Source organism: Acomys minous (assembly GCF_964271855.1).
Source record: "Acomys minous genome assembly, chromosome: 19".
NCBI classification, from domain to species: domain Eukaryota; kingdom Metazoa; phylum Chordata; class Mammalia; order Rodentia; family Muridae; genus Acomys; species Acomys minous.
Genome location: NC_140499.1, coordinates 9495031 through 9507721, shown reverse-complemented (window position 1 = coordinate 9507721; position 12691 = coordinate 9495031). Strand labels below are relative to the sequence as shown.

Here is a 12691-nt window from a genome sequence, read left to right as displayed (position 1 = left end):
TTTTGTTTTTGTTTGTTTGTTTGTTTGTTTGTTTTAATTCACTATTCTGCCTGCAGGCCAGAAGAGAGCAACAGATGTCATGTCTAGATGGTTGTGAGCAACCATGTCATTGCTGGGAATTGAACTCAAGAACTTTGGAAGAACAGCCAGTGCTCTTCACCGCTGAGCCATCTCGGCAGCCCCCGGTCTACAACTCTTACGTTCCTGCCAAACTGCTCTCACCAGTCCAAGTGGTGCCTGTGTTCTGGTTCTTCTCGCCTAATGCCATTCTTTCTCAAGCCACTGTTGCAAGTCAAACAGCCCCCATTTCCCTCTTTCAGAGGAGATCCTGAAGTCCTTCCTCAGTTTTCCTTCCTCCGCTCCAGGGTGTTTCCACAGAAGTTGAGTGAGAGTGGCCTACACCCTAATGTCTAGCCTGCCTGTGCATCACCAGCACACACACCTGGGACCTGCTGAGAGGAGACTCGGGCTAGTAGGCTCTCATCTCCAGCACTCACGCTCCCACCCCTCGCAGTTCAGAAACACAAACAATGGACGCTTCCTAGGCCTGGGATACTCTCTTACATCTGATTCTGAAATACACCTCACATACCTATGTGGAAGGTTATTTGGTTCCACTTAGGGCTCCATGCTAACACTAAAATCTGTTCATACTAACACATGTCATCAAGTATCTTGGCGAGGCACACTAAAATATCTCAGTCAGGGGATGTGACTGGGTGGGGATGTGACTGGGCGGGAGCACATCTGCCTAGGATGGAAAAGCCCTGGGTTGAGAAAGAAACAAAAACTGTATCAGGGATAGTTACATAGGAAGCAGAGGCAGGAGGATCAAAAACAAGTTCAAGGCCAGTCTAAGATACATAGTTAATACCAACAGTCTTGGCCACGCAGCAAGACCCAGTCTCCAGAAATAAGTAAATAAGTAAACAAGTAAAGCAATAAGCTCTTCCTGAAAGAGCTACATTACGGAGCATATAACATTTCCCACAGATGGCCCATGCAGCAGACCACATAATAATGACAACCAAGAATCTCAGAGAACTTGAAAAACTTGGATGGCTCCTTCAAAATGAAAAGCAGTAAATGAAGACTCGACACAATGACCTTAACAGCCACAGCACACATCTAGAAGGCTCTGGTCGTTTTCTGGAACCCTGGCAGGCAGTGCACGGGTCTTCGTAGTTAATATGGTGTGTGCTCAATGTGAGATTTTACACTTCAACTAATCCGCTGCCATCTTCGCTCAAGTATCAACTTGATGTAAATATTACACACAAAAACTTTAGCACCAAAGGTAATATTTATTTACTTTTGGAAAGACACATATTAAGATTTCCATGTCACACTATCAGTTTTGAGGAAAGAAAATCCATTCTAAGATCCTAGCTTTAATTTTCAATTCCCCTGAACCAAGCCTATGATATTATGAAAATGTTGATACTGTGCACAAAATAGTAATTTTATGATATATAATGAATATATCAGTGCCAAATTATCCTCCAAATCACTTAACTTGACTCCAACACTGCAGACATCATCATAGTAGCCTCTCTCTGCACAGGAGGAGTCTGTGCTGTACACAGTAGTTTGATTTCTCTTCAAATCAGCATGGCCAGATGCCAGTTGGTAAGTAGGAGTTCTTGCTCTTCTACAAACAGCCTTTTTGTGCCAGTCACGGTGGCACACACTTTAATCCCAGCACTCCAAAGGCAGAGGCATGTGCATCGCTGTGAATTTGAGATCAGCCTGATGTATATAGTTTTCCAGGTCAGCTAGGAGTACACAGTGAGACTGTGCCTAAAAATCATATATTTCTTAGGTGAGGAAAAATTAACTGATATACTGACTTTTGTAGTTTAAATTAGAATATTAAACTACAAATCCTTTTAAAAGTAGCCTAGTTTCCAAACCAGCAGTCCCAAGCCTGAAGTCATATCTTCGTTGGGTCAGCATCACCTCCCACTGCAAGCCTCACCGCCCTTTCAAAAGCACAGCGCTGACAGAGATGTGCCTAAGGAGAAACCCTCCTCAAGCTCCCCTGAAAGCCTCAACTAAACCAGACCTCACGGAGCCTTGCAGACACGCGACACCCGCTGCACCAGAAGACCACGCTCGTCACCTACATTAGCTAGTCACAGATTTCTAAGAATGTTTTCACTGTGAGAAGCAGGTAAGCAAAGTGTGCTCCAGGCCGTGTTAAACACGGGCATATTCTCCTAAGCTGCTGCTTTAGCCTGGAAACATAAATCACTTAAATGGCTATGTTCCTCTCTTCATGTCTACCTTCTTAAAAGCTAAGAAACGATCTCCCCTTCTCTGGCAGGCACTACGCTATGACCTGTGAGGACTAAGGGGTCACTTCTAGCAGGAACACAGTGGTGCCCAGCATTCATTTACTGAGCTAACAGAGGCTCTTAAGGAAGCACAAAGGGCCGGGAAAGTTAGGGAGACTCTGAGTTTACCTGACCACATCCTATAATTCATACACAAAAATGAGTCTTCATCACTAAGTATATTAATAAACAAAGATGGTCTATGAAAAAAAATCAAAGAATATTATTACTATCTCATTTCTCAGATTTTACCGAAAGACTGAAATATGAAATAAAGAAAAAAATGCACCAGCCATAGTGACTAATGCCTGTAACCCCCGCGTAGAGTTGGCTAAGACAAGAATATTGGCTCAAGTTCAAGGCCCGAGACACACATCCAGTACCAAGCCAGCCAAGGCTACACAGCATAATCCTGTCTCAAAAAAGAAAAGTGCTAACACACTCCAAATGAACAAAAGATAATTTAAAGTATTTAATTAAATAAAAAGTCAAAGATGAGGGCCAGGCATGGTGGCGCATGCCTTTAATTCCAGCACTTGGGAGGCAGAGGCAGGTGGATCGCTGTGAGTTCCAAGCCCCCCTGGTCTACAAAGCGAGTCCAGGACAGTCAGGGCTACACAGAGAAAGCATGTCTTGAAAAACAAACAAACAAAAAAAAAAAAACCCCAAAACAACAACAACAAAAGTCAAAGATGGGGGCTGGGGAGACGGCTCAGAGGTTAAGAGTAGTGGCTGTTCTCCCAGAGGTCCTGAGTTCAAATCTCAGCAACCATATGGTAACTCATAATCTATATAATGAGATCTGGTGCCCTCTTCTGGAAAGCAAGCATACATGCAGGCAGAATACTGTATGTAATAAATAAATCTTAAAATAAATAAATAAATAAAAATTTATAAACAAACAAAAAAAAATCACAGATGACCCTATACATAAATGGCTGCCATCAAGTCCAAAAACAGCATCATATTTTAACTTAAAGTTTACTGAATCTAAACAATGTTTATGAAGTGTACTGAGGTATCACTAATAACAAATGCAATTGTCCCAAGAGTCTTGACAGTAGAAATACAGCATATAACCACCTCCCAGCCAAGACACACAACCTCCCTCCTTGTCAACCTTTCCCACCTCTCCCACAGGTACCATTAATTTAATTTTTTTTCACTATGGAGAGTTTTCCCTATTCTGGAACTTTAAAAAAGAAAACAAAAAAAAAGAAAAACAGAAGCATGCCAGATGATTAATCTCAGAACAGAACTCAGGGAGGCAGAAGCAGGCAGATCTCCGTGGGTCTACAAAGAGAGTCCAGGACAGCCAAGGCTACAACAGAGAAAACCCTGCCTCAGAAAAAAAAAGAAAGAAAAGCAGAATCACAGAGAATGTACTTATTGTGTCTAGCTTCATTTGCTAGCCAGGTTTATGAGACATGTCAGTGATCTCTGTTCTTGTCACTATTGAGTTCTATTCCACTGTACAAATACAACACCATGTTTACAATTTGACATTTAAAGAATATTTAATTATTATAAACTACTGCCGTGTCATCAGTCTTCATCTCAGCCACCCAGCTGTGTGTATACAATGCTCATTATGGCTTTGATTTGCCTATCTGTAATGCTCTATGATGTTGAACACTTTTTTTATGTGCTCATTGGCCATTTATATACTGTCTTTTGTTTGGATAATTGTTATTGTTATTGAAACAGAGTCTGGCTATGTAGTTCTGGCTGTTCTGAAAGTCACTATATAAGACCAGGTTGGCCTCAAACTCAAAAATCTACTTGCCTCTACCTCCTAAGTGCTGGGATTAAAGGTGTGTGCCTATATACTGTCTTTTGTGAATGATCTCTTCAAATATTTTGTCCAAACTGACCTTATAATCAATTATTAAACTATAGGCATTTTAAAAAATGCTCTAGGTACAATCTTTGATCAGATACATATATTGTGAATAATTTATCTCAGCCTGTAGTCTGGTAACTCATTTTTAAAATGATTCTTTCAAGAATAATTTTTAGTTTTAGTAAAGTCCAATTTTTTTCCCTAGTTAATCTTTTTTGTGCCCTAAGCAAGCCTCGCCTACCCTAAACTTGCAAAGACGCTATTCTGTTTAGAAAGGTAATTTTTAAATTTTCACCTTAAGGCCTACGTTCTACTTTTAGTCTACTTTTGTGAATAAGAGAGAAGTTAGGGCTCATTTTTTCCATAGTATCAAATGAAGTAGTACTCTACTTAAGTTTTTAACTTAAAGTTTGCCAATTTAATTCATTTTTAAACTTAAAACTACCATCCGCCAGGCAGTGGTGGCACACGCCTTTAATCGCAGCACTTGCGAAGCCAAGGCAGGCGGATCTCTATAAGTTCAAGGCCAGCCTGGTCTACAAAGTGAGTCCAGGACAGCAAAGGCTACACAGAAAAACCCTGTCTTCAGCAAACAAAAAACAAACAAACAAAAAAAAAAAAAACTACCATCTACTATTATATAACCCCTTGCAAAGGCAATCTACAAAAAACAATATAATTTACATAAAAAAAGAAATCTGTAGTACAATAAAACTAAAAATGCAACGTCATTAACAAAACTCTCATTAACCTTGATGAACATCTAATAGCCTATATCTATGTTTACTTATGTATCGTCTCCAGCAAACAAGCATGCTCTTGCAGTTCTCGTGTCTTAGGACGCCCACCTGAAAGGCACGGCAGTGCACTCTGAAGCAGAGGCCCTGAAACTCCGTGCAGTGCAGTGCCCGTCTTTCCACTGAGACCCAGGGCAATCTCACCTGAGTAGCTGCAGACTGACAGGAAGATGACGATGACGACGAGACAACAGGAATGTCAGACTGTACAGCAGCCACAGTGGTAGCGGGTGTGAAAATCAGCTGTACAGACAGAAAACCAAAAATAATACCCTAAGACTAAAGAACATGTCCCACACACAGTGTGTAGCAAGCAGGCAAGAGACTGAACTTTATGACACAGAGACAACGCCAGGCAGGACCACCTCCTAGGCAAAAGGTTGCACGTGACAAAGAGAAGGTTGTGATCACAGAGCTCAAAAAGTCAGCACAGCTTTGAAATAACTCACAATTCTGAGAGTAGGGGGAAAAATCCACCCAAAGGGGGGAAAAATGTGCTTTGGTGATATGAAATCCTCAAACCAAATTTTGTCCCAAATAAAAGCTACTATCTCAGGATTCCTAAGATGAAGAGTGAAAATAAAACTACATAAACTACATTAGGACATAGATTAATTTTTGGTTAAGAAACAGGAAAAGGAACACCAGAAGTCTCCTCAGTCCACACAGACAACAATGCCACACACTACCCTGCACTGCTCCTCAACTACAAGGGCCCTGTCTACAGGACAAAGCACGGCTGCTCCTCATGCCAGTTGGTGTTAAATATACAACACTGGGTTTCACGGTGACCCTCAAGCTTGTGCACACATGATGGTCAGAGTCACTACGCCCGATTCTCTTCACCCCAACCTCTCCTGAGCCCCTTGTTTTTCTCCAGATCCTTTACACTTTAATTTTTTACTCACTTACTGAATCTAAGTAAATTCACCAACAAATGTTCTGATTCTCAGTGCACGCAGCCTCAAAGCACCCACCCCAAAAGGAAGATATTCTGGTAGATTGAGCCATAAGAATGAATTGCCCATTTTAAAGGTCAAAACCATGAAAAAAATTCAAATGGCTCAACCCAATTTCAAATCATATGATTAAAGACAGTTTCACTGGGGAGAGTAATCCAGGAAAGAAAGGTGACGCCTACTCTGTATCTGTGAACAGAATAAAAACCGCATCACAGCATCATTTCTGCGGGAAATATGACTGGAAACTTTTTTCAGTTAATAAAAAACTGGGGTCATACATATGTTCAGTTCATTGGTCAGAAATCTGCACACTAAGGAGGCTGAGGATATTGAGTATTGATAGGACGCCTGCCAGGTATGCATGAAGCCCTGGTTCCATCTCTAGTACTGCAAAATTAACTAAATACACATATATAGCTTATATAAGTAAAAACACATACATGTGCTAAAACATTTGTCTAACTTTGTACAAAATTGTGCCAGCCAATGTCTACGTTCCTTTAAAAAAAAGTTCAATTAAGTCAGGAAATCAGTAGGTACCTAACTATAGAATGATCAATTAACAATTTTATATTAATAAAAAAATTGAAGTACACATAAGAATGCAACATTACAAAATTTGAGACAATAACAATCAAAGCCATCAGCTATCTGAAAAAGTATTAGAACTCCAATCCAAATTCAAGAAGACCCTAGGACAAATTTTTACCTACAGTTAAAAACTGTTTTTAATATTTCCAACTATTTCTTCAAATCTTCTATGTCAACAGAATAAATTATTTTATACATCACCATAGGTACTAAAACTATGGCATCAGTTATAGAAAGCTCTTCAGTTGTAGAGATATCAAAATATGAAAAAAGTTCTTAAAATCAATAACTCAGTATCAAAAAATATTTTTAAAGCAAAAAGGCCTAATTCAAGGTGGAATTTCTATGCACATTTATAAATGTACAAAGGCTAAACACATGTACACACACCTGTTAAATATTAACAACGGTTCATCGCATCAAGTCCAGAAACATTTGAACTCCGCACTTCCTAGACGCTAACAGCTGTTACCACCGTGCATCTTACCATCTGAGCGCGGAGATACATTTGGGCTTGGCTGGCCGTCAAGGTGGGAGAAGTGCTCCCCAGTAGCATGGTCTGTTGGGTAATACTGCCGCTGGTCGAACTGGAAGCCTGCGAACGATTCATCAGCTGAGCAGGCGTAGGCGATGTGGAGAGGTTGATCTAAGGGAGAAAACACAGCAGGTCAATGCTTCCTTTACCTCTGTGCTCCTCAGTTCCACCACGATGGAGCTAGGCAGGCAACAGTGGAAGCCTCAAAGGAGGCTTTGACCTTTGACAGAACCCTTCACTTTGGGCAACTGCTCACACATAAGCAGAAACAGCAGAGCCTGCTTAGTAGCTGAAACAACTCTTAAACATATCCACACTTCAGGAAGACTTGTAGCATTGGGCGGATCTCTGTGAGTCCACAGAGTGAGCTCCAGGTCAGCCAAGGCTAAACAGAGAAAATATGTCCTGGTGGGCCCGGGGGTGGGGCGGGGAAAGACTTGTAACATCTTAAAATGTAATAACTACTACCTCCCTGAAATTAGGACTAATGTTCAATAATTTTAACATTCCATGAGTAAATAACTTTAAAATTCTAACTTTAAAACACTGTTTTGTCACACTGTCACATCTTGAGGAACTTCTAAAGTAAATAAAAATTAAAACACAAATAATCCATTCAAATACAAAGAGCATGCAGGTAACATAAAATTAGTGTAATGTTTTAACTAAAAGCAGAAGAAAATAAAATTGCTACCTGTAAAACAGATGGAAAAATCCTGAATATTGGCTACAAAATTAGTGTGTTAACACTTTAAAGCTTAATGTCCCTGCTTAAGAATTAGTTGGAAAGCAGATGTGGTGACTCATGTAACCCAGCACTCAACAGGCTGAGAGACCCATGGGTTCAAAGCCAGCCTTGGGCCAACCTAGGGTACAAGAGATCTGGTCTAAACAAAAAGAAAAAAAAGAAAAAAAGAAAGAAAGAAAGAAAGAAATAGGAGGAAATTAGTATGTGGCTGAAGGGTGGCACAAGCCTGTAACCCCAGCACAGGAAAGGCTGAGGCACGAGGACTACTTGTTCTTGGTGAGTCTTTGTTAGGAAACATTTAAGTTGCTGGGCAGCCTGAGCTACATAAGATCCTAGCTCAGAAGAGTAAAGATGAGTGTGTAGCCTAGTAAATCCCTGGAAAACCATCAGAAAGTGGCAACCTGCTTGGATCTGTGAAGGGGAAATGCAAAGGGAAGGTGGAGAACAGGAAGAGACACAAACCCTTTGTCTTTCCCATTCCTACTCACGTACTGCTCCTGTCCACACATCATTCATTCTTAAGTTGCAAACAGGACAATACAGCTCAACCTCACCTTAAGTCCTTTTTGTGGAACAAAGCAGAAAATGAAATTAAGAAATATTAGACTTGTAATTCAGCAAGTGAATACACACCCATGTGCTGAAAGGCACTCTCAGATGCTCTGTCCATATGAAAATGAGAATGCGGTTACAGTAAGCCAGAGAGCAGGCGGGGAAATGCCCAGGGATCGTACATAAAGCTGCTTTTTTTCTTTTATTGTTTTCAAAGAAAGAAACCCAAACCCAGACATGAAAGCAACAACTGACACCAAGGGAACTCTAGGCTTATTATGCCCACAGAGATGGAGTGTCCGCGTCTGGCCTGTTACACTGTAAAGCTGAAAGTCAAATCTCTATTTTGAGACAAGATCCTGAGAAAGTCTGATCAATATGAAAAGGCTGCACTTGTCTCTTCTAAGCAGCAGCTAGGAAGCTCTTGCATGCTGCCCTGGCATACTGAAGGGTGGAGGAAGACACCAATGAGACTCAAGATTTCAGGCGTTTGCCATGTGCAGGTATAAAATACAAACTCACGCTCCCTGAAAAGCCCGTAATACAATCCAATACATTAACATCTGATGGAAGAAAATGGTGGAGCATGCTCTCCAGTGATCTTTCACCAGAGGAAAATCAGCCTGAAGCATCCACACATGAAATTCCCTTCATGAGACCCAAGGTGAGAGGACAGGAAGAAAAGATGCTGCTGCAGAGTAGGAGGACCCTTTGCCTTACCTCTTACCCCTCCCGGAGGCTCAGCAGCACAGCACAGAGAGCTAAGCAAAGCCCAGCCCAAGGCACACCCTCCTGGCCCCGCATTCTAGGCTGGTACCCATGGACTAAGTCTTTCAACCTGCAAGCACTAGATAGAACTCATATCCTCTGTGAGATAACGGGCATTTTGGCCAAATCACCACCAGCTGATTGCAAAGTCTTGAATTCCATACAAAGCTCAGCAGCAAAGATGGGGCTTCAAAGGCTCCCAGCAAAAGGTTCCTGTCTGGTGCTAGGCCATGCCTAGAGTGCACAGGCGTCCATGCTGGGCTGTGTTTTAAAATCCACAGATTCTTGTTTTGCCTGGTTAGTTTTGCTCTTCATGCTTTCTTTCTTCCTTCCTTCCTTCCTTCCTTCCTTCCTTTTTCCAATGTATCATTCAGTTCTAGGATTTGTGTTACATTTTTTGTTTTAAACTTTAATGTTAACTTTCTCTGATGAAGCCGTGAATTGGTTTTCTGTATTAACGTGTCAGTTTCCTCAAAGCAGCATCTGAAATTCCTTGATAGGTGACTCACACAATCCATTACAAGGCCAGTGGAGGGTGACTTTTGTCCTTTTAGCATGTCACGGCTCCCTGCCCAGCCCCAGTTCTAACCCTTGTTACTGCTGCTCTGTTTCTCTTTGATGATGAAGTAGGTATTTGTTTTCAGTCTTTGCAGTCTGGCACGCTGCACTTTCAGGCTTAGCAGCTAAAGTTCTGAAAACCATCACCCTTGTTTTCAAATTTCGTAAAAAGTATTTAATACAAGATCCTTGTTAAAATAATTACAAAAGGCATGAAACAGAAATGTCCTTTCACACTGAGGATTCACGTTGGTCACCACTGTCTCAGTACAAGGAAGCCTCAAGAAAATGTTCCACCAAACAGAGTGCTCGCCATAATGCCCCTTGACGATTTACCTGTCCCTACCCTCACAGCATGCTCTAACACCTTTGCTTTCTTTGAACTTTTGGAATCCAGCCCTGTGCCTGACAGCACGCTGGCATGAAAAGTTCTGAAATATGGGCTGAAGAAATGGTTCAATCAGTAAAGCGCTTGTCACACACGGGTAAGGACCTGAGTTTGGTCCCAGTACCAGCATAAGGGAAAGGTGGGCCTGGTAGCACACACCTATAATCTCAGCACTGGGAAGGTGCCTGGGCTTGCTGGATGGCCACTCTGAGGCAGGCAGATCTCTGTAAGTTCAAGGTCAGCCTGGTCTAGCGAGCTACCTCTAGCACAGCCAGGGCTAACACACGCGCGCGCGCGCACACACACACACACACACACACACACATTAAAATTATCTATTGCACATTCTAGTTGGTGCTCATTATTTCTCCCATTCGCCCTTCAATGTAATGGACACACATATCTTTATCATACATGTAACCAACTTAGGAAACCCTGAAAGAGCCATAAATTAATATCTAAATCACAGGTACTCAAACTATTTAATAAGATCCTCTCTTCAAATACAACTATTATTGAATATTTCAAAAACTGATGTGTCTGGCTAGCTTTAAGATGCAAAGCTTTTCTGCCATAGTCTACCATAACAGAACACCACAGCCCAACAACTTGAGCAGCAGCAACAAACTTAGGGCAGGGCCCGTGCACTCAATGTGCACTCAGGCCCAGCACCATGAACTTCAAAAACAGACACTTATTTTTCCAAGTCTTTTCCTCTTTGACAGACACAGCTCTCTCCTAGGAGGGCTCCGCCCTGAAGCCTCGCTTAACTCTAAGTCAGTTCACTGCTGCACAGTCTCTGTCCAGTGTAACAACATGGGTTACATTTCCAGCACATTATCAACTGAGGGAGACACAACTCAGTCCATCTCATGGTTTACTGAATCTTTTCTCCTCAATTTAAATGTAGGGACATCTGGATGGAGAAAAACTAAAAACAGAAACAGAAAAATTCTAAATAGACAATATCACAAAAGCTTGGAGTGTTGGCAAGTTAAGCGGTTTACTTGCCCTAAATTCATCACTAGGCAATCACAGAACTTAATGTGAAAACACACATCCATGCAACTGACCTTTTATAATCATATCACTGAACATTTTCATAACTTCAATTTTCTTTTTAAAAAAATAGATTTCTAGCTGGGCAGTAGTGGTGTGTGCCTTTAATCCCAGCACTCAGGAAGCAGAGGCAGGCAGCTTCCTGTGAGTTTAAGGCCAGCCTGGTCTACAGAGTAAAGTTCCAGGACAGCCAAAACTACACAGAGACATTCAATCTCAAAAACAAACAAACAATTCTTTTAATTATATGTGTGTGTGTGTGTGTGTGTGTGTGTGTGTGTGTGTGTGTGTGTGTGTATTGGAGGAGGACTGCTGGTGAGGGCAGTGCCTACAGAGGCCAAACAAACACATCGTATCCCCATGCCCAGGAGTACCCAGCCAACACAAAAGGAACTCAGTCATATTTTTGTGGACTTTTGTTTCATTTTGCTTTGATTTTCATTTTTGTGGGTTGTTGTCTTTTTAATTATTTATTCTAGCAGTTCTATTCGCTGTTGGCGATGGTTTGGTTTGGTGGGTTTTTTTGGAAAGAGAGATGTGGTTAGGGATGTGGGGGAGGACCTGTTAGGAATTGGAAGAAGGAAGAAACATGATCAAAGACCGCAACATAAAACCAGACACACTAGCCACGTGCAGTGGCACTCAGGGAGGCAGAGGTAGGCGATCTCTGTGAGTTCGAGGCAAGCCTGGCCTTCAAAACAAGTCCAGGAGGCTGCACAGAGAAACCTTATCTCAAAAAAAACAAGAAAAAAAAAAACAAAAAACAGACACACTGAACCTGATAGAAGAGAAAATGAGGAAGAACCTTGAGCTCATCGGCACAGGAGACAACTTCCTGAACAGAGCACCAGCAGCTCAGGCTCTAAGACCAACAATTAATAAATGGGACCTCATGAAATGGAAACGCTTCTGTGAGGCAAAGGACACGGTAAATTGGACAAATCAGCAGCCTACAGATTGGGGAAAGATCTTCACCAACCTATAGCCAACGAAGTGCTGATATCTAGAATATATAAAGAATTCAAGGAACTAGATATCTAAAATGGCGTACAGATCTAAACAGAATTCACGACAGAATCTCAGGGGGCTGAGAAGCTCTTAAAGAAATGCTCAACTTCTTAGTCATCAGGGAAATGCAAATCAAAACAAATCTGAGATTCATCTTACACCCATCAGAAGGCTAAGATCAAAAACTCAAGTGACACTACATGCTCCAAAAGATGTTCCACCATACAACAAAGACATTTGCTCAACTATGTTCACGTCAGCTTTACTCATAATAGCCAAAATCTGGAAACAACCTAGATATTCCTCAACCAATGAGTGGTTAAAATAGGCACATTTACACAACAGAATATTACTCAGCTGTTTAAAAAAAAAAGGCCATCATAAAATTAGCAGGCAAATTAATAGATGGAACTAGAAAAAAATCATCCTGAGTGAGGTAACCCAGACCACAAAGACACCTTCTGCAGCCAGGCAAGGCTTCTAGTGGTGGGGCCGTGTCGTATTCTCAGTTAAACAACCCAAGCAGTTACTAGGACAGAGGGTCGA

The 12691-nt window shown here is 41.5% G+C and overlaps 1 protein-coding gene across 8 annotated transcripts in view; it reads right to left on the bottom strand.

The window, feature by feature from the left end:
* PHC3 (polyhomeotic homolog 3) overlaps nucleotides 1-12691 on the bottom strand; it is a 73698-nt gene that overhangs the window by 46198 nt on the left and 14809 nt on the right. For 6 of the 8 annotated variants that reach the window (XM_084769362.1, XM_084769364.1, XM_084769369.1 and 3 more), the window contains 2 exons: nucleotides 7017-7175; nucleotides 5121-5219 (listed from right to left, as the gene is read on the bottom strand). In XM_084769362.1, the coding sequence (XP_084625488.1) occupies nucleotides 5121-5219; nucleotides 7017-7175 (258 nt within the window). The remainder of the gene's footprint in view (nucleotides 1-5120; nucleotides 5220-7016; nucleotides 7176-12691) is intronic. The other 2 variants (XM_084769365.1, XM_084769366.1) reach the window with 1 other exon arrangement.